Genomic DNA, 22614 nt, shown 5'->3' on the forward strand with positions numbered 1-22614 from the left:
TTTGCTCAGTGTCTGTGGAAAGCGCAGAGTAAGCGTGTTCGGGATGTCGGCAGCAGACAGTGAATTTTTTAAATGATGTTACGCTTCGGATTATCTGGATACTGCCAAAGATAAGAACAAATAGATGGTAGTCAAAATTATGACCCACGTACTTAAGTCCCACACGTAAGCACCTGTTGGCACAGGTTTCCTGGCAGCTTACATTGTGAGATTCAGTTTTCAGTTGTCCACAGTTTTTTTGAATCCAAAGCCATTAAAGCTGAATCTTTTCTTCAGTGTTCCTCCAGCACAATTTACTTTTTAAATACTACCTGAAATGTTTCTTGCTACTGTCTTGAGAAACAAGGATAGTAAGAGATGCAGTGTTTTTATTACTGTGAAGTAATAGAGGATTTTTAGAAACTGCATGCATTGTAAAAGAAGATTTAAAATCATGCAAGGGAGATCTCTTGCTGTACTTCTCTATAAAAAATGGGTTGTTAGAAGTTTCTGGGTAGAAAGCTGATCTCATGGGCTTACCAGAGACTTGCAGACATAGCATACGAGCGTGGCAACGTCATGTGTACTAGGGATGATCCATCCTATCTTGTGTCTCTTGTGGCATGGTGCATGCATCATGTATAGAAAACTTCTGAGCAGCCTAAGGTTGTAGAACAGGATATTCCTTGTAGCTATTTCTGTCTTCTAATAGGGATTCCTCTTCCATGAGGCATCTCTGAATTTGGGTGGATAAACAGGCTTCCCAGTGCAGTTCTTCCATCTTTTTTTTTTTTTTTTTTATATTTTTTGGTTTTTTGCCCCTCTCTAGATCAGTCTTTCTGGTGCTGTGAAGGTTGATGAATATTGGTTTAAGAAACAAAACTAAAATTGTAAGATGAGCTCACCCATAGAAAAATACATAAGAAAATTTATCTTTTTCTAATTAATGTAAGAGTGAATGTGTACTATGAGTTAGATGTGTGTCTTTACATTTCTTAAGGTAGAACAAAATATTGAATCATTCCTAGTTCAGAAGGTACTGTACCTTTTCTGCCTTTAATTTGGTTTTGGTGATATTAAAGATTATGTACTCATGTCATTACACAGTGTGTGCACAAGCAGTTCAGTTCAGTTGCACAGAAGATCCTAATCCAGGCATTTTTAAACTTTGGAATGCCTTTTTTTGCAGGAAATTGGTGTATGTGCCAAATGTGCCTGTATGCAAGCATTCAGTCATCCCTTGCAATACTGTAGTAGTAGGTTCAAGAAAGAAAATTTGAAACTTTTTACGTAAATGGCCAGATGAGTAAGAGCAGCCATATCAGCACAGATCAAAGCTCCACCTAGCATAATACCCCATCGTCCATTCTGGCTGACAGTGGATGGTATAGTAGATAGGAATAAGACTGGCATAGAATTGTGTTTCCCCAAAGTACACTTTCAGCTTCCAGCAATTTGTGGCTTGAGAATTTTATAGCAAAATGTATTTGAAAAATTAAATAGGACAGCCCTTTCCTTTCCCCAGGTACCACTAATGTTTGCTGTCGGATAGGCCAACTCCTACATCATGATTAAACTCACAGTGGTTATTCCCAAACTGTGTTTAACTTCCAAGTTCGCATATGTGTTGAAGACCTGAACAAGGGCTTATGTGTCTGAAACATAATCTGTTTTTTCCGGCTGCACTTGGGTCTGCTGAAAGATATTTGTCTTCATGCAAACTTAAAGGCCGCATTTTTCTGTAGACATTCCTGAACTGAGGTGGACCATTTTGGGGTCCATTGAAATAGAATGTATCTATCCTGTATGGTGTAATTAGACACATATTTTATCCTTCCTTTAAAACATTGCATGTTCAGATCTGCTACAAGCAAGAAAGAAGAAACATTTTCTTTTGTGGTTCTTTGTTCTAGAATCCTTCATTCAGATTGGTCAATTTCTATCTTTTAATGTTTAGAGTATTTGAAGATTAAAGCAGGGCTTAAGAAGTTTGATTAAAGCAGAACATATTTGCTGCAGAATGGAATTTTGGAAAAGTAAACTTTTTCAGTATATTTCCTGTTAAGGTAACTACTGAGTCTTGGGGTGTGTACAGAGCACAAGTTGCAGCTAGTACATCTATTTGAAATGAAAATTACAGTGGGGGGGGGGGGGGCAATCTTTTCCTGTTATTAATTTTTGTACAATGCCAATTTTTGTAATAAATCTTATACACTGTCGTCCCAGCTGCACAGGTTTTGCCTGTTTTGAAACACAACGATGTGTGGAGAGCTGTTGTTACATAGCAATGCGTTTTATTAACAAAGTATTGTAGAATTCCATTTAATTATCAGACTGGGTTGTTCAGCCCATGTGAGAATTAGTTTGTCAGCCTCCTGAGCCAAGAACTTTTATTTTCTTGTCTGTACAGTACTGTCTGTACTAAAGATAAATCAGAAATTGTTCATATTGCCTCACTTCCAATCTTGAATAGTTTGTAAATACAGTGTAATATCAATAATATTTTGTGCTCTTTCTAGTTTTAACTATTAAAGAAATATTTTGCAAGATATATGTTCTTTCAAGATAACTTCACTTTCCTGGTCTAACATACAAATCTTTACCTGATTATTTCAACACTGTGTGCAGCTGGTTATGTTAATGCTTTGGTACCTATCGAGCAGAAGTAACAAATGAAATAGCAAAATTTTCCATCTGATTTGTTGCAGGGTATTTACAACAGGAAAAACTTCTAGCTACCTGCCGTGAATTTATTTTGGAAAGCTCAGATTTGAAAGAATATGCAGAGCACTGTACAGAGGATGGGTTTATTCCAGCCTGCTTGCTGGTGAGTTTGTATTTGCAAAGCAGAAAGTTAGATTGTCTTGTATCCATGGAAAAGAAAATTGAGATTTCTCAGTGTAACAGTTACTTCTCGAATACTGCTTAAAATGTTTAGTTAGATCGTCCCCTCTGGTTTTGGGGGGTTGTTTTGCATCATGTGGTATTAGCAGTTATTTGGTTTCTAGTATTTAATCTTACTATGAAACATTTAAGTGTAAAATATGCAAATTCATTTCAGCGTATTATGTTTAGTCTGCTTTATAGCTTTGAGGTTGATTTATGGAAGGGTGTTGCAAGGGTTTTATTGATTGCAGGGCTGCTCTTGTAATTTATTGGACATTGCTTTCCTATCCTAGACACGGCAGCTGGTAATGTTCCATTTCAAGTACATATTAACTATTTTGTTAAGGTACCTCAGCTTTATCTAAGGCTACTAAATTTTGTTGACAAAAACTGTGTTTCAGTTCAGCTTCCTCTTTGATCAGTATCGTCTGCTTTGTCCCAGGTGAAATGTGGGACTTTGGGTGTGCATAAATACAGTGTGTAGCTACTTATGTAGATATGTGCATATAGCTACAGGGTAATTAGATACTTTGTTTTTTTTTTTAACATACACAAAATGGGGGTTTTAATATAGTATGCAAATTACAGGGTTTAGATATTGCTATGTATCAACATTTTAATGTTTATATGTGCATCTTCTTCCTTTTTTCTGTTTCATTCTTCTAATATAACAGTTAATTATATTGTCTGGGATTTTGTCCACAGTATTCAAAATTTGTGGAAATCTTTTCTGAGATCCGAAGTCTTGATGCACCTATTCAAAACAGACCATTGAACTTATTTCATTTACAAATGTTTAGTCATCTGTATTTTGGGGGTAGGGAATTGAGAACCAAGCTACGGCCAGCAAAAATTAGAAAAACCAAATGTAAATAGATTATGCAGATTCTTAAAGCTTTTAATTATCTTCCTTTTCTCAGTAGAAACATTTTTCCTGTTTTTCATAGAAAGGTGATGATAGGATAGTGTCTAAGAAAAAATTTTCACTGTACCTCAAAGTACTTGCAATAAAGGGCTGTATTTGTCATACCCTGTTGAGTTCCCACTAGAAAACAAGGCAAGAAGGTACAACAAATAGTGGTAACTTTAAAATCTTAATTCTTTTTGTTTCACCTAAAATAACAGAAAAAATAAATATGATATGAAGGTTAATTCTGTGTGACTTAAGAATTTTACTTCAGACAGAAGTTCTCGTCATGTTTGCATCTTAACGCACGTTGTGTTCCAGGATGATACATACTCATTACTGTTACAGCTGTTCATCATCTTATTTTTGTGGGTTTATTCCATAATAACAAAGGTGAATGGAGGTCATGCAGCTCTAACTGCTGTACCAGTGTTGTGCAATGAGATCAAGCACTTCACGTCTTGTGTTCATAATGGCATTTTGTTCCATAGATAGCTCTCTATCTAGTTTGAGACAACTCAGCACCAGCAGCACAAAGTACAGTTCCTCGTGTTCAGGGTCAGCATGGTATGGTCCTCTAAAGAACTGCTTAAACATAATGTGAACTAGCAGATGAAGTATAAGTTATTAGTGAAGATTCTGAGATCAGTATTTTTTTTTCCAGTCCCTGTGTGGAAAAAACTTGACAACTATTCTTAATGAATATGTAGCCATGAAAACAAAAGGTAAGCCTTCAGAATGAGATTTTATTTTATTTTTCTTATTTATCTGTTGTGAACTCCTTGAGAAAGAGGTAATATCTCCACCTATATATGGACTTAAAGCAATCCCCCATCTATGCTGTAAGTTGAAGGTTTCCATATTATGTAGACAACGGCCAATTAGATCAGCATTTTGTGAGCAAAATTAGTTGATTATCTTAGTTTGGTTTTGCCAACCTGTATTTTCACTTCAAATTTGAGCAGAACTTTTAATGTAATAAAGCACAAAGATATAATAAAGTTTGCCAAATGTATGGGTTTATACTGTTTATTGTTTATACTATAAATAGGAGGGGGGAGTACTGATGTCCTCTCTCTGGTGACCAGCGATAGGACAAGCAGACGTGGAATGAAGCTGTCAGGGGAAGTTCAGATTGGACATTAGGAAAAGGTTCTTCACTGAGAGGGTGGTCAGTCACTGCAGCAGGCTCCCCAGGGAAGTGGTCACGGCACCAAGCCTGTTCAAGGAGCGTCTGGACAACGCTTTTAGTCATATGGTTTAGTTTTAGGTAGTCCTGCAAGGAGCAGGGAGTTGGACTCGATGATCCTTATGGATCCTTTCTGACTTGAGATATTCTGTGAAATAACCAGGAGGGGTCTTACGGTGTGAAATGTTTCTTGTCTTGTTTTTAAAAATAACTAAAATGATTTTCAGAATAACTTAATATTTTGTATGAACATTAGAGACGGAGTTAGAGCATTTCCTGTTTTTAAAAGCAGTTACTGAGCATCTGAATGTTGCCAAGTCTTGCAATTTTTTAATACGTGTTGTACGATCAGATTTTAGTGGTGCTTGGTTCTAAGACTTGCAGTTTAAGACATACCATGTTTGGAACATTTCTGAATATTTTTTTGTTTTCACACTAGGTTTAATTGAAATGCTAACTAAGACACAAACATACTTTCTTCAAAATACTTCGTACTTGGCACCTTGAAAAACTTTATAAATTGATCTGCTTGCATCTTTCCATTTGTACTTAAATGTTCCATGCTTCAAAAATACCAAGTGTTTTTACCTGTTTGGGTGACATCTTAAAATAAAACATTACTTTTAAAGGCCTGTCTGCCAGGTTACAATTTTCAAAAGCACACAAGTGACTTGGGAGTATGAATACCATTTCCAGAAGTGAGTTAGGTTGGGTTAGCCCAGGAGTCAACACCATGTGCAGATTCCATTGAGAATTATCACCATAAATGTTTCTGCCTCAGTTTCATTTAGGCTTCTAAAACTGAGAACTGTATCCATGATGAGTCTGTGTTCATATCAATCAAAGTTCTTTAATTAGGAGTTAGGGCTCTCTAACTGACAGACTATTAAGAAGGCAACTAGACACCTAAAGTTAGATGATCACCCCATGATAATTATTTTGCTTGTGATTTTACTTTTTCTCAATATGTATCTGTTTTAGGCATCTAAATTTGTTTTTTTTATGGTTTATTTTAGAAACAACAAATGAAGTTCCAGCAATGATGTCATCTCTGTGGAAAAAATTAGACTATACACTTTCTCAGATCAGGTAACATAGTTTTGAAATCAAGAAAGTAAAATTTCACTCTAAGAGTGAGTCCCTATGTTGATCAACTCCCCTTATCATTGTATGAGAATGGTTTTGCTCTCTATTGCCTCTGAGAGATGGTGAAAAAGATAGGTATGTGAGAGTTGAGTAGACATTTTAAGATTTTAAGGCAGGACTAGCAGATAAGGAGGGCATTACTGGAGCATGTGGCCTTCCTGTAATAAAACAGCGTACTATGACTCATTTAGAATCTGATGCCATTGTGGTTACTTGATCAAAAATGTAACAGTAAGCTTCGTTTGAAGGATCTGTGACCATTGTTTGAAAAAATAAAAATAACAATCAGTAGATTGAAGCTTTCTGAAGTAATATGTGGTTGGGACCGGACTGACGTTAACCATATGATAGATACCATCACACTGTGTAGCTGAGTGTTTCCGTTGTGCTCCTTTTATTTATGTCACCTGCTTTATTTTTTAGGAGCATGCAGAATTCCACAGGATTTTCTGCTAATCAAAGGAGTAAGTAACTGAGCCAGTTCCATGTGGTCAGTAGGCTTTATGTTCTGTTTATCTGTTTTGGCAAAAAATGGGGGAATGCTGCAGCAATCAATAACGCATCCTTACTCTTACAATGTTGTCAAATCTCTTCTGCAGTGGTTTTTCAGCATGTCTGTGGTCTTCAGTGCAGTCTGTGGATTGCTGTAATGATCAAGAAAGGAAAATGAGAAAAGCTGAGCTTTTTGCAAGGGGCTTAAATTCTCTATATAGCATCTTCTCTGCTGAAAACTTTTTAGAAGTTTACACGGTTAGAAGTTTTAAAAACGGCTGCTTCAGTCCTGAAGCTGTTGAGTTAATTTGTGGTTCATAGAGGAACTGAAAACATAACCAGTCTAATTATGATGCAGTTTCATTTCTGTAGAAGGGGAATATATCAATGTGTTACAATCTTGAAACAATTATTTTTTATGCATACAAACATATATCTAAGCAAAATATGAGAAGATACTTGTTCTATCTAAAATTGTTTCTTTCATTACAAAAACTGCCAAATGAACTCTCAGAAAAGTTATTTTACTTAAAAATAATTTTTTCTCTCTATAGTACTTCTACTGAGTAACCTGTGTGAGAAAAGAGAATGTGAAATATAGGTAGTGATTGTTCTTGGATCTGAGATTCGCTGGACTGGGTGGTGTTCTGTTGTTTAAATTTGTCAGAGTTAGTCTGATAAATAAATGCAAACTTACACAGCCATTCCAGTTAAGGTCAATTATATGAGTGGTATATTATGTTATGAAATACCATTTTGGTATGATTTATTCCTGTAAATATTTAAGCAGTGATACAACCATGGTTACATTGTCTATGTAAGTTGGCTGTACTTCAATTAATTAGGCTCAAATGTGTAACACAGAAGACAAAGATGGATGTTGCTTAGTTTTTGAGTTTCATGAATTAGTTGTTTAAGCACAAAAACGTTTTAGTGGAGCATTCTTAAGTAGGTCTTGGAAAATCAGCAACCTTTTAAAATTCCTTTATCATATATTTTCATCTTGTCTTTGTTATCTCCAGCACGTACAAGAAGTGGAATTGTAGAAATGAAAAGACAGAGAATGCTTCAGCAATCAGCTCCTGCAAACTCAGGATTGTTGTCAGTAGCCCATCAGTCAGGGCTGCAGAATTCCTCTTCCATTGTATCTCCTCAAGTTATTCACAGGCCAACAATAAATCAAAGCATGTCACAGACAAGACTGAATACGTTGTTTATGCACCAGTCACAAACCCAAGAAAACAAGATCACCAGTAAGCTGCACACTTTTTTAAACCTTTTTTTCTGTGAAAAATCTATGGATATAGATGGAAGTTTTCTAAAATCAGGGCTAATCATCTTCCACCAAAAAAGTTTCAGAAAATTCATGCTTTGTTCCCCTAGCTCTTCAAACTGGTTCAGGTGATTAAAATAAAAGGAGCGCCCAAAAGAGAAATGGCTCTTGCATACTTGCTTGCTAATGTGAGTTCAGAGATCAGAAGTGCATTAATTTATCATTATTCTATCCTGTGTTCTCACCCTCACCTAAAACACTTGTTTCAGCAGGTAGGGGTGATCCACATCAAGTGGATGTTTTTCTCAGGATATATTTAAAAGGAATGGTTCTCATTTTCATGATAGTACCAAATTATTTTGTATGAATTCCCAGGAATTGATTGGAACATAATAAGTAATGTGTAGATTTCTGTAGTACTTCAGCAATGTTACTGGAAAAAGTACTGGCATCATGATCTTTTTTTTTCTTTTATTTTCCTTTATAAAGCAGGAGATTTCATACACATTCAAGTTCCAGCATCACAAGAACGAAAGCTTAATTCAAACTTGCTTTCTCCAGGAAGACGAAAAAGGTAAACATGGGGTGGGTTTGGTTTTTTGGTGGGTTTTTTTGGGTTTTTGTTTTGGTTTGGTTTGGGTTTTTTTAAGATCATTTAGAGATTATGCGGTGTTCTGACCTCTAGTGTAAATTTTCTTAGATGGCGGAGTGTTTCACATTTAAGGTCCACTGAGAGTGGCTGGTGTGTGATGTTTCACAAATGAAAGGAAAATCAAAGAACTTAAAATCAGACTGATAGGAGGCTACTTGTGCTTCTTTATTGTATATAGCCGGTCTTTACGTTATTCCAGTATTAGGCATAGGCAAATGATCTTGGAGCCTGAGATTTAGTATTCCTTCCAAAATATCCTTATCAATTATGAATATTCTCAATATTGATATAAATATGCATTTTGTCTGTTTTTTGTCTGCAAAAATTTTCACATTGGCATTAAAAGTGGTGTGAAAAACTGTTCTTACACTAGTTTTGCATTTTTTATTCTTTGATTCCAATGTCGTTTCGTTTTTAATGAGTTGACTGGTCTCTTTGTGTTCCGTTTGTTGTCTTTATCCCTGACTAAATCCCAGTCGGTGGTTTTGCTTACCATTTTTCCAGATCCTTATTCATTTATACCTTTTCCAAGTCCTCTCTATTCCTGCATGATTTTTTTGTATATAAGTGATTTTAGTGCTGATTGATGGTTTCAGAAGACCCTACACCATGATTTCATATAAAAGCATTACATTTCCTATTCATCATCTAAATTCTTATGCAACCTAACATTTGTTTGCTTCTTTGACAACAGCTGCTTCTTCAGAGGTCTTTATTTTCAGTGGTGATGCCCAAATCTTTTTCTTGAGTGGCAGTTAGTTAGAACCTGTACCACTGGTTAAAGTAATGTGTACTGGAGGGGGAAAAATACTGAATAGTGAGCATGGAATTCAATTTGCCGTTGTGCTGTTTACCCACAGTCTGTATATTTGTTTGCAACTTCTATGAAGTCAGACACAATATATGCATATGAAATAATGGAAGAGGTATTGGCTTTTATTGTATTTCCAGTATGTAGTTAATTTTCTGTTGATTAAAATCTTTCGTTTGCTAAGAAGGAAGAGAAACACTTGATTTACCTACCATTAGGTCTGTTGTATTGTATAAGACCATAGCAAACATAAATTTCCTGGAATGTTTCAGTGAATCTCAGAAGAGGAAAAGCATTGCAACATCTGGACCTCTTTCAGCAACTAGAAGTTCTCAAGACCCTGATGAAGTAATAATAGAAAAAGAAAGTGAGCCGCTTGAAGAATTCATAGATGGTAACTTCCCAGTGAGTATATACTTCTGGAAGGTATTTACATTTAAGAAACAAATTCAGACTAAGGAAAACTAGTCTTTTACATGTTGTTTGTCTTGGGTATTATAGAAATTTACTTTAGAAGATAAATTTATAGTTTTGTATTTGAACTAGCTCTTCTATGTACTAAACTAGTGAGGATAGCATGGCTACGTAGAGTGGTTTTTTTCCTCGATTTATTGGCTTTGCTAAGATACCTGTAAGCTGTCAGAATACGGTAATTTTTTAGAGAATGGAAACCAGAAAGCACAGTAAGCCTTGCTGTACTTTAGGAGAGTAGAAGTATGGGAATGTTTTGGGATGATTTTCATAGCAACGTCATGCAGTCACAGACTGGCTGTCTCTCTGTTATAAAGTGTGTTCTTTGTGTTGAATTGATTTTTTTTTTTTTTTTTTTTTTTTACCAGTAAGTTGGAAATTCATGCTCCTTTTCTAGTGATGATAAAAATAGAAACCTGACCACTTTAAAACTGTGTTTTCCAGCAACTGGTTATTGAAAATGCCAGAGAAAAAATCTTGAGCAACAAATCTCTTCAGGAGAAGCTTGCTGAGAACATTAACAAAATCCTGGGCAGGTAATAAAAGGAGCCTCTAAACTTCATATGTATTCTTATTTGATTTATTTTTGAGTTCTGAACTAATGAGTAATGTGTTCCAGTGATGGCAGTGTCGCTCAGGCCCCTAAACAGACAGACAGCGGTCCCACAGAACAGGAGACTTCAATTGATGAAATCCTTGGACTTCAGGTAGGTGTGGATGGCCCTGTTTACATTTTTTGAAGACCAGGCGCATGCGATCAGTTATGGAAACTGTGCTGAACCTGTTTACTGTCTGATACCTGAGATTGCTCTCCTCTTTCCTTTCTTTCCTTTTATTTGTTTGTTTGGTTTACAATACAGCTAAGCCTATCTAATGGCTAGCTTCTGCCCAGGGGCAGTTTCACTATGCCAGTTCCCTGGCATAGGCATTAACTCTTATCTTGTTGTACGGTGGTGGGCAGGTTCGAGGAGCTGAACTGACAGGATACTAGTATTTTGCTGGGGTTGATTTTGAGCCAGTTTAGCACTCTGCATTCTTTCCCAGTGCCTGTACAAGGCAGCATAAGCATGCAGCAGGGTCAAAAGCCAAGGGAGTAGGACAGCTTCTGGCAGTGGTTAGTTGTTAATGTTACCCACAGACTGAGATATAAATACACTGTCCCACAGTCACCAGCTGTCTGCTTGTCACTGGATCTTTGGTACCAGTAATTGGGTACCAACTTCTGACTGGGGATCTGATCAATAGCTTTGTAAAAAAAAAAGGAATTTAAAATATCTTGTGGTTGCCAAACATGTTTAGTCTGATCTGATTTTCTGATTTGCTGTAAGATAAGCATGGATTGTCTAGTATAGCAAGAGAAATTGTCTTTGGAGCCTAAATAAGGATGCTTTTTCTTCAAATTTAATATTTTCTTGCTTTTGGAGGTGATATACATTCTACTTCTACAGGCTAAACTTTTAGTGTTCTCCCTTCGTTCTTCTAGAACCCTCGAGCTGGCAATCACAGGGTTATAAAGGGGTCTTAATGAGGGAATTATAATGTTCATGGCCCTCGTGAAAAGGGCAAGAGAGTAGAGGCAGTTGCCTGTTTACAAAGTAGAGGTGTCTGGTTTTTAAAAGCTGTTCTTCTGTCACTTGGTGATTTTTAGGTCAATTTTTGTCAAAATATGGAGCTGAAAAGCTGTATTCCATTTTTCTGAGCAGAAGAAAATCAAAGCAGCTTCTTGGTTCAGTTAGAGTAGCTAAGACAAAATAATCAAGCATATCACATGGGATATCCACCCTTACAACCACCACATCAAAAGCTGCAGAGTACTTAAGAGGGTCTCCGGGAAGTCAGACTTTGTATTTCAACATTTGAATATGTATTGAACGGCCTGCTCATTTTCTTCCTGGGCTGCTACCAAACAAGTCAGCTTGAAACAGGAACCTTAGAGCAGTGTCCTGTGTAGCTGTGCCTTCCAACTGCCTTCCGCAGAAAAGTAGTTGGAAGTTATATTATAGAACATGTAATAGGTAAATGAAATAAAACTTCCCTTTGCTTAGCCTTGTATTCTAGATATGTACAAACCCAAGAAATGAGGGTTAATTTGGGGATTTTTTTTTTTTACCAGTGGTTGGCTAGTGCAGGCTCACAGCATTCATACCATCTCCATAAGCTTCCAGCGTAGCCCGAGATTTAGTCCTTCTTAAACAATGCTCCTTCTTAAACAATTACTCCGCTATGCTGAACACGTTTCAGACTCAGCAGGACATGGTGCTGGGCCACCTCGTCTAGATTGTGCTAGAAAGGTTGGACCAGATGAGCCTTGAGGTCCCTTCCAACCTGGTATTCTATGATTCTATGAATGCTGGTCATTATGTGGAGAATACTCCTATGTGCATGTGCAGGGTGCAATGTCTGAGAAAGATGTTTGGATTTCGGGAGACTTTATTTCATAGAATCATAGAATACATTTCTTCAATCACTGATATTTTTTAACAGACATTAAAGTTGTGGCAGAAATGTTCCCAGCATTAGTCTTTATGTTTCTGTGCTGAGCAGAAGTAATACAACTAAAGACAATTTGAAAAGAAAACAATTCTTGTCTGTTTTTCTTTAAGTTATTAAAGTAGCTGTCTAACCATTCTGTATGTCTTGTCTTTTCTCAGGGTGAAATTCATATGTCAGAAGAGGCTATACAGGACATTCTAGAACAGACAGAATCAGATCCAGCTTTTCAGGCACTCTTTGACTTGTTTGATTATGGTAGGGTATATTGTTCTCAATTGTACCATTACTATAAAGCATCATGAATGATGAGTTTTCCTAAGTATTGCTTGAAGAAGCCAAAGGTAGTTCAGCTGGCCTCCTTTGCAAGAAAAATGGACTGTATGGCATCTGTGTCCCTCCATTCAGAATTAGATTTTTATATACGTTTATACGTGATTATCAAGTACAGCATTTTATTGTGGCTGAAATTCTGGTTTTGTGCTGGCTCAGTGATCGTTTTATTGCTGTTATTTTAGACTCTTCTGGTCTAAAGGATGGTTGTTCATACTTGTTTTTCTATTCTGTTGTAAAGTTTTTCTATTTGTCTGATCAGGGATATCCTGACATAAAATCCAAGGATGTTTTTATGCTATTTCTGGATTTGTAATGAATATAGAAAAATAGTTCTTTGAGTTTAGGATGGCATTTCTTGAATTTGAAATCTCCATGCTTCATTTAAAATATAATAATCACATTTGTGTGTAAAATGACATATTTAGTCATTCTTTATGCTTTATTTTGAAAATAGGAAAGAGCAAAGTAAACAAGAACTTACCTGCTGGTATTTCTGGTCAGAGTGGAGTAGAAAATACAATCCTCGTGGATGAGGATAACCTGGAAACACTTGAAAGTTCTTTGGGAACAGAAGAAACTAGTAGATGTAGGTTGTTCTCTTTTTCTCTAAGGTTTCTTCTAGTATATTCACGTTTCACTATGAAAGTATTTTCAGACAATTTGTATGTTTCAAAATCTTTCTGTTTTCAGTGGTAATATCCAATTTGACATTTACATTGCATGAACATACAGATACACCTAGTCTGTTAGAAGGTTTCAGTCTATTAAATTCAACAGTATTCCATCAGTGTACTTCCAAGTTGTACTTGATAAGCTCCTAAATGAAATAAGAATATCTGCAAAACTGTTTTCTCATTCAAAACAGAGATACTTGGCAATTTTCACTGCGGAACACGTAAATGTAAATATAAATATAATATTTTACATCTAACCATACTAATCTTTTCTCTCTAGTCTGTAATGTATTGGTTAATTAATACACAAAAAGAGTCTTACTCTGGACAAAAGGTATGTTCAGTCTGTCTACCCCATTCTTAACAGTGGTCAGTCAGTAGCAGATATTTAGAGAAAGTATATGAGAAATAGAGCTGAGAGGTCTTTATCCTGAGGTGGTTTTTGTGCTTCTGGAAATCTGATTTAGTGACTTGAGCCATTTGCTTATTATGTGTATGCTTATTATTTACGTACAAAATGATTTGCCAGATTGCCTAATCTATGTAAACTAACCATACATTTCATATACTTTCCACTCAGCTTGAAAGTAAGGATGAGTAGCATTATTCGTGCTTAGTTTCATGTGAAACGGTTTTCCATTCAACTGATAAGTTGCTTCTAAAACGTTGTGAAAGGACCATCTGTTCTAATTACTACGGAACTTACTTATTCTCTGTTTTACAGGTGATAATTCTAGAGAATCACTATCCTGTAAAAGCTTTCAGTTAGGAGAAGCATCATGTGCCTTGAAGACCAGCATTAATGATGAGGATGTGGCTAAGAAAAATACAACCAACGAACAGTTGCATGGAAGTTGTAGACCAAGGAAGCCAACTGAAGTATTTAAAACCGTTACCCCTGAACACATTGGAGAGCTTGAAATCGCTTTTGACTCTGTGCCGGGTTTGACTGAACCTAACAAGAGACAGACTTCTGATAGCGAATGTAATGAACACTGTGGAGATTCTTATGATAAAAAAGAGTTGTCTGCATTAGTATCTGAAAGTGAAAGAGCTATGGAAATTGAAAAAGGCCCACTAAGTCATAGTGCTCAAAGTAGTCCTAATTTAGAATATGTTCATTCTGATAGTCCGCAGATTTCTTTGATATCATTGGCGGAAGGTACTACAACCAGTGAAAACAAAACACATTCTGGAAGTAAATGTCACTTATCACCAGATACATCACTATCTGAAAAAACACTTATGAAAAGCCCTTCTGATGGGAGCCCTGGCCACAGTGTACTGCTGAGAAAAAACAATTCATCAATTTCTAGCCCATCAGCAGGTGGAGGAAAAGAACAGGCTGTAACAAACGATGCAGTTGCCTTACCTGGTATGTTACAGGAAAACTCTAGCCACCACTCTAACCATCAGGAACAGAGTACGCAGGCAGACTGTGCTGCAAGATCTGCAGTGAAGATTTCGGATCTTGACAAAACAGAGTTGCAGCTTGAAGCTGTTGATACTTCTAACAAACCTTATTCAAATGATCAGCATACAGTTGATAAGCCTTGTAAGAAAGACTTTAACCTCCCTTCAGGACTGTCAAACTCAGAGGGAACACAAGGGGAAATGCAAGAACCTTCATCTTCTACAAAAGTAGATGCTGATAATGTATATTTCTCTTCTGGTGACAGTGCATGTACAGAAATTTCTGTAGTTTCCACTGAAAATAATCTTACTACATCTGAAATATGCCACTCTCCTCTCCCAGAAACTGCATCCTCAACAGATGAGTCAGGTACCGAGGCCAAAAGTATAAGCCGTGTATCTTCTAGTAGTCAACCAATGGATGTCGATCCTTCTAATATAATGTCCCTCAAGATCATCATCAGCGATGATCCGTTTATTTCATCAGACACAGAGTTAAATAATGCTGTTTCCAGCATCACAGGAGAAAATTTGCCAACTATAATACTGTCTTCTCCAGCCAAATCCCCAACCAAAACTGCAGGCCTGTCCAAATGTCTCTCTTCAGAAGACACAGAAAAAAATGTGGATTCAGCTTTGGCAGAGCAGAATCTTCTTGTGCTTAGACCTAAGGATCCTGTGGTCACCTCAGTTAACACTCAGAATGAAGACTGCACCGTTTTTTCAGTTGCAGGTACAACTAATCTTTCCAAGGAAGGGGGATTTATACAGTTGATGCCAACAACAAGCACAGCTTTTGGGAATTCAAACAACCTTTATATAGCCACCTGTATGACTGATCCAGCTACCTTGGGCACAGCTGTAACACCATCAAATGTAGTTGTATTGCCCGGCAGCTCTATGCCACTTGCTGCCCAAGCTCCAGCTGTACAACAGTTACGGACTCCTCCTAGATCCAGCAATACATTTGCAGCAAACCAGACTGTCTCCCCAAATTTCTCACAAGGTAATCTCATTCTTAGAAATAGATGGAAAATGTGTTGTTTATATAGCATTTTTATTCTTTTTTTTGCAAGTGCATTAAAAGTAAACTGAATTTTTAAAAACTGCTCTATCTGCCCCTTAAAACTAGCCAGGAGTTACGTATTTTTTGAGTATATTAGTTGCCACTAAAAATGAAATAAAAATTATGAAGAGTCATTGACGAGGCTGCTTTGAAAAAAATAGCCTCATATTTCAGAAGCTTAAATTATTTAATTTTAGCAGTGATAAATTTAGGAAGCATATTTTTGGTTTACACTAGAAGAGATTCCACTGTTTCAGCTAAATAAAGCAGTTCTTTTGCTTTTGTTTTAATAAGATTCCTGTTAGAAATAGAATGTTATGTGTCATAGGTATCCATATTTAGTTCAGATAAGTGGCTAGATGCAGAGAGTCCTTCCAAGTTACTTCCTTGGTTTGTTTTGTTTCATTTTCCAAAAACCTGTTCTACAGTAGAAGTGCATTCAGACAAATATAAAAGTATAACTTTATTTCTTTCCATAATATAAAATCTCTCCTTGTTCAAGCATTTTTATTACTACAGCAATAAAAAAAATTAAGTGCTTTTTAAAATGTTAAACCTAACTATAAACCAGCTGTAATCAACACATTTAGATTTCTTTCCAAAACTAAAAACTCGTTTCAGTTATCCTTGAACTTCTGTGTGTAGTCATTTTGTTGCGGTCAGAGGCCAGTGCAACAGCATGTGCAAGATCTTGGAGTGCTGGCCTTTTCTATGGTTTGGATTTCTTTACGCAACTGCTATCTTCGGGTTTTTGTCATAGAGGGGGAAGCAGAAGTTTGCCCATTCTTCTGCACTTGATGTTTTTCCTGGTAGTGCTCATCTAAGTGAAGAACTATATGGCATAAATTTTTCTTTCACGTTTGATTTTTTTTTTTCCACTTTTCAATTAATGTGCTATAATAGTTTCCCTACTTTATAATTCCTGTATGTCTGGCAGCCGGACACTCTTACAACGTGTTAGAATAACCGTTTTAAAACAACTGTGTTAACAATGATTGAAATAGTTACATAGGAAACTTTGGCTTAAATATTCCAAATTAGTCTTATTGTGCTTTATTTTATTTTTTTAAAATAAGTAATCTCAAACCCACTAATTAACTAGAGCCTTTGTGTACTATGTTTAACACCTCCTACCAGCCAGGAATATACGTTAGATCTCTACATACAGACAAAGCTAGCCTTTCCCAGCTTGTTGTGTGCTTGTAAGGGGAAGGTGTTATGGGTGCACTGGAAGGGAAAAAAAAAATACTGCTGGTGACTTTTGAGCATGCTAATTGTAGAGAATAGGATGCAAATAATAGGTTGTTTTTACTAAGCAGCAAAATGAGCTATTTGATGTTACTGTTACTGGTTTTTATAAATCACTTTATCTTAAGGCTTGAACTTTGAATTAGGTTTGTCATACTTCAAGCTTAATTTTGAACTATTTCTTAAAAAGGAAAACTGACTTTAACTAAAGAATTAGATATAAGCTAAAAATAACACTGGTACTTACCCTGTTTTCTAGTAGTCATGTATAGTAAGGACAGTGAAGCTTTTGTAAAAAGCCAGTTTTTCTTGTCTCAGGTTTGACCATGCATAATTTTAAGAAATCCTGTCTTGAAGCACTGAAGTATTTTTAGTTTCTGTACAGTTTTAACACTTCGATATTTTTTAGGTTCTGCCATTATAATTGCATCTCCGGTGCAACCTGTTTTGCAAGGAATGGTGGGAATGATACCTCTCTCAGTAGTAGGACAAAATGGAAATACATTCTCGGCACCTGCCCGCCAGGTAGCACATCACAAATAAAGCTCTTCTTAAAGCTGAAGTGATAAGGAGCCTTTTGGTAAACTGTAATGGACTATTTTGATTCTTTCAAGGTTCTACATATGCCTGTGGCTAATCCAGTGTGCAACAGAAGTGTCCCAAAACTTCCCATCCCTCCCAAATCACAAAAGATTCCTGGAGCAAGAAACAAGACTAATACAGGTACCCGCCTTGCATTCTTGAGAAGGGCAGAAGAAAAGTGAGGGTTCTAAAGACATGTCAGTTCTGAGTAATAAAGTTTTGTAAATACTGGTGCTCCTCTGCCAGGTAACTGCTGGGGTGGCTTTGAGAGAGGCCTGTACCTGCACTTAGTAACTGTATTTGCTCAGTTTACAAAGAACTCCCAGCATATAAAATAATTCCAGATTTGGGATCAAGCTTATTTCCAAAATGTAATGTTTCAAGGCTCTAATGCAGTTTTAAAAGTTTACTTTTCTTTATATTTCTGGTTATTTTTCATCTCGTTGGTTGTAAGTACAGTTTACTGCTGCCGTTGAAACCAAGCCACATGGGAACAAAGAAGTTATTAGAAGAGTCAGCAATTCTAAACGTGTATTAAGGAAAATACTTAATAGAAATGTTGCATATTTATACAAAAAATGCACTCTGCTATCTGTTTTCCCTTTGCCATTTCAGGCATACTCTTCTGTATTTTCATTTCATTGAGACCTTGCTTCTTTAGTAGTAAATTGAAACAAGACTGGAGTTACATTCATTTCTCAGTGTTGGGAGGGGGTAAAGAAAAATAATTGAAAATAGAAAATAAGTTGAGTTACAAGAACAACTTGTGCTCTAGCCTGTCTACCTTTTTCAAAAAGAGTAGCCTGACACATAAAAATGAAAACAGAATGAAGTTGCAAATTAAGAAAAAAGCTAGGATTGTATAGTTAGTCTGCATTCTGTTTTGCTGATGGATAACTGAGAGTTCCCTGTGGTTATTTCCCTTCTACTTGGAAATCCCTGCTGTGCATTTATAAGTCCAGCATAGTTGGTTTTGTCTTGCCAGGCCTACGTATTATCTAAGTGTAGACAGCAAGCTGCTTGTTTATGCTTAGATGGTGACCTTTGCTAATCTATTAATCTGTAAACTTTAAAATTATGAAAAAATTGCAGAGTTTTGTTGCTGGATTTTTCTTTATTGATTCTCTGTCAGGTGAACTGTCATTGTACTAACTGCGAGATGATTTATTTGGAATATTGTAGTTTATTAATACTTCATCTGTTGTTCCAGGAAAACTGGTACCAAGTGTAGCTGAGCCTTTGAACCATACAAATTCTCGAACACAAAGGTCAGTAGTGCTAGGTATTCAAACATGCTTTGTTTTCCCTGGCATGAATTTCTTCGTACAGTATCGGTGGAGAGGAGAGCAGCTTTTTTTAACAATAGCATAAGCAGTACCCCCTTTATTTCCTCCTGTCTGTCTGCTAGGAGTACTGATACAGATGTGCGCTAGTACTGGTGCAGCCTGTGCTAGAATTTTGTGTTACTGTTCCAATGTTAATTTTGTATGGCTTTGTGTTTATTTTCTCCTGTCTCAATTGTCAAATAAAAATTGTTTGAGCGGAGTCCAAACTAGGAGAAATTGCCTGTTACATTTGCTGGGAGATTTTAATGACTAAAACTTTTTTTTTTTTTTTTTCTTTCCAGATGAGTGGTACCCATGGTTTTGTAGCATAGCCTCATTGCCTTTACCACTCTCTGGCCCAAATCCAGTAGAACTTGTTAGCTTGGGTTTTGCATCTGTGTTTCAGCTCTGCGGATTAGAACACTGCTCGGTCATTTATAAAGTGAAGAGTCAAAGGAAAGATGGCGAGGAGAACAGCTTGCTAACTTTATATTGATGAATATAACTTAATTGCTAATTGGGATAGGTGCTAGTTTTCTGTTGGGCAAGTGAGAAAGAAGAAAGCAAGGCTTCAGTAGTGGCTCTCCTTATTGTTAATGGACTTAAGAAACAGAAGGATGTTGGAATGAGCAAAAGAGTGTAGGAGGAGATAAGATGTTCAGTTTAAATATTAGAGGTGAAACATTCTTTTATTGTAAAAATAAAACATACTTAGAAAAAAAATAATCTACCTATTCAGAACTCAGTTGATATGTTGGAAAAGTGGAGGAGAACAGGAACAATAAAGTTAACTCATTAAAAACCCCCAAAACGTATACCAAGGTATACAGCATACATGCATGCAAAAAATAGTGATTTTTAAAAAGCCACAGAAGCAAGACTTTGGATAGCATCACTTTGATAATTCAGCTTTCTGTTAATTTTAGTCGATCTCCAGGCATATATTTTGCATTGCAAAGAGAGCAAAATGTTCCCTGTAAAGAGGTGTAATTTCTCATTTCTGCTCTCTACCCTCTGTCTCATCTCAAATTCGTGGAAATAAAACAAACTGCTACCACCTATACCTTCTTTACCATCCCAAAGGTACCAAAGTTACCATCCCAAAGTTAGCTTGACTTTTCCCCTTACAAACCATACAGGCTTATCTGCATGGGGAGAGTCTTACTAGCATAGGTGAATATGCAGAAGCTTCTCTTGTAAATGCAGCCTAAGTCAGGAGAAGGGCACAGACGTAACAGTGGTATGAGCTGACAGAGCAGAAGCGTTTTTCTTTTGACATCGCTACAGTGCCGTGGTGGCTTTTTCATGCTCACGTGGCTGGTTGTCAGGTGGAGACCAAGCCCTAGGGAGTTTCTATGTTCTCTTCCAGATGCCTGCTGAATACTTTTTGTCTTGCGCTGTATACCGCCACCTACAGCAAATGCATAGGGGAGAGCACAAGGCACGTGCATGATGATATTGCCCAGAATATTCTGGCAGCCTCTTAGCCGTTTCAGCTCCGACGACTTCCAGAGCCACAACCAGTATTCTGGGATGGACTATCCTGTCGTGAATGTGCTCAGTTTCTTTTTGAACTTAAGTAAACTACCAGCATCCACAAATATCCCAGGGTAAAAAAGTTCCCAGGCTTAATTACATGCAGCGTCCAAACCTCCTTGTTTTGTTTTGAACTTGATACTAGTTTTACTTGATGCCCCTAGTTCTTCCGCTGGAAGATACAGCAAATACTTTTCTTTTTGTTGGCTTTTTTTTCCCAGACCTCTGTTGCATTTCCCCTCAGTCATCTCTTTCCAGGCTGAAGAGCCCCAGTCTACCTAATTGTTCTTTATACAGGCTCTGTTTCATGCCTTTTTGTCATCCTTTTTGGCCTTCTCTGAGCTTCCTGCAGTTGTCGTCCCTTACTCTTGGTCTTTGTGTGTCAATAAAACACTTAACGTTTAGAGAATGGAGAGAGCTTTAAACAAACAGCTGTTTTGAGGGGCAGGTGGGGACTTCCAGCCAGCTGAAATGAACTCGCCTAGTAAGAACAAGTGTGTTGCTGAAGTGTTTTCATCTCATTTTCAGGACTGGAAATTTGGACAAGCTTATCACTGCAGAACTAGGAAGGAAAGCTGAGGAGAACTTACCTGTTGCACCAGTAGAGAGCACAAGCTCAAATTCAAGACAAAGTGAAAGTCACAGGAGGGTGCTTTGCTTTGATAATGTCCTACCCACTCCAGGAGGGAACACCCAAATTCAGGCTACTAAGAGTTTATCCCAAAAAGAAAGAAACGAAAATGCTTTATTTGCTGTTGACTCTGCATCATCCTCTGCTAAGGCACAGGTAGCAAAGAGAGAGAAAGATAAAACGTTGCCTAGAATTCTGTGTAAGCCAGAAATTGGTAGCAACAGAAGTGCATCCGCGAAGGAGCCACAGCCCGAGCGGAAGGTGGCAACTGCAGGGCTTCCATTAGATCCCTTCCACAAGACTACAGCAAATAAAGAAAATGAACTACGAAGGGATACTGATGAAAAACAGAAGAACCAGGACACTGCCAAACTCTCAAATGGCCAACAAAGTGTTGGCTTATGGAATGAGAAGACAGTCGCTTCAGTGCAAGAGCTGAACAAAAAGCAAGGGTCGCTGTCGAATGGGAACGGCAAATCTTCAGTGTCCGTTTCTTTGTCTTCGAAGGAGCCAAAGCGAGAACCAGCTAAAGTTTCCAACCAAGGCCTTTGCCTGTCAAGTCCGTTCACTAAGCAATGTGTGGAAATGTTGCAAGACATTCAGTGGCATAGCCCGACTAGTAAAACAGTTGAAAACGGAGAATTACCAGTACCCCGTACGCCGTCTGGAGTTGGGGACAGGCACGCAGATGATACTACAGATAGTGTACGGACACCGACCTGTCGGCGCTTCAACGAGGACAGCACGACCCCTAGAATAATGGTGCCCCCCGCTACGCCAGACTTGCCTGCCTGCAGCCCGGCTAGTGAAACAGGTAGCGAAAACAGCGTCAGTATGGCTGCTCACACGCTGATGATCCTGTCACGGGCGGCTATTGCAAGGACTAGCACTGCAACCCCCCTGAAGGACAATACTCAACAGTTCAGGTCTTTAAGGAGCACAGTAAAGAAAAGGAAACTAGAGGACTTGAATGAGGGTGAGAGAAATTCTCGTTCTGCAAATAAAAAAGACCTTCAAAGCTCTCCAACACCATCAAAAAAGAAGAAAATAAAGGCAAGTACAGGCATTTACTTTTTAATTTAAAATTCTAAATATTTATTAGACATCTCTCTATATATTATTTATAATGGGATGGTTCAGAGGTGCTAGTCCAAATCCCCAACATCCTATTTATATTTGTCAGTTCTACTAACTTTGCCTCTTGAGCCTACTCTGAACTAACAGTTTTAAGATCAGGACGGTCTTAAGATACACACAAGTCACTCCTGCTGACTCTCTGCACATACCTATGAAAATCAAAGTATTTCTCGTAAAACATGAAGGAGTTTCTAAATTCTAACTGCAGAGTAAGTTTCTAGGTGGAATGTAGGAATTAGGCCAAACTCAAACTAGGCCTTACGAGAATTCAAGCTGTTCCTGCATCCTTGTTTACCACCCGGACTAGGAATGCACGTTTTCTGTATTCCCGGTCTCTCTAGTTACAGCACCACGCCTCTGACTTGGGGAT

General features: G+C 37.4%; 1 protein-coding gene across 3 annotated transcripts in view; it reads left to right on the plus strand.

The window, feature by feature from the left end:
- Window positions 1-22614, plus strand: part of NPAT (nuclear protein, coactivator of histone transcription) — a 29122-nt gene that overhangs the window by 826 nt on the left and 5682 nt on the right. For 2 of the 3 annotated variants that reach the window (XR_015705158.1, XM_087759240.1), the window contains exons 2-17: window positions 2688-2806; window positions 4437-4497; window positions 5978-6050; window positions 6531-6571; window positions 7622-7852; window positions 8362-8446; window positions 9608-9740; window positions 10251-10342; window positions 10426-10513; window positions 12458-12554; window positions 13087-13218; window positions 14031-15725; window positions 17443-17558; window positions 17648-17756; window positions 18826-18883; window positions 21005-22160. Coding sequence is in view for 2 of the 3 variants with exons in the window: in XM_087759240.1 (XP_087615366.1) it covers window positions 2688-2806; window positions 4437-4497; window positions 5978-6050; window positions 6531-6571; window positions 7622-7852; window positions 8362-8446; window positions 9608-9740; window positions 10251-10342; window positions 10426-10513; window positions 12458-12554; window positions 13087-13218; window positions 14031-15725; window positions 17443-17558; window positions 17648-17756; window positions 18826-18883; window positions 21005-22160 (4286 nt within the window). In the remaining variant the exon portion in view is untranslated. The remainder of the gene's footprint in view (window positions 1-2687; window positions 2807-4436; window positions 4498-5977; window positions 6051-6530; window positions 6572-7621; window positions 7853-8361; window positions 8447-9607; window positions 9741-10250; window positions 10343-10425; window positions 10514-12457; window positions 12555-13086; window positions 13219-14030; window positions 15726-17442; window positions 17559-17647; window positions 17757-18825; window positions 18884-21004; window positions 22161-22614) is intronic. The other variant, XM_087759241.1, reaches the window with a different exon arrangement.

Source organism: Nipponia nippon, unplaced genomic scaffold (genome assembly GCF_047370975.1).
Source record: "Nipponia nippon isolate SJK-2023a ecotype South Korea unplaced genomic scaffold, ASM4737097v1 scaffold_2, whole genome shotgun sequence".
Taxonomy (NCBI): domain Eukaryota; kingdom Metazoa; phylum Chordata; class Aves; order Pelecaniformes; family Threskiornithidae; genus Nipponia; species Nipponia nippon.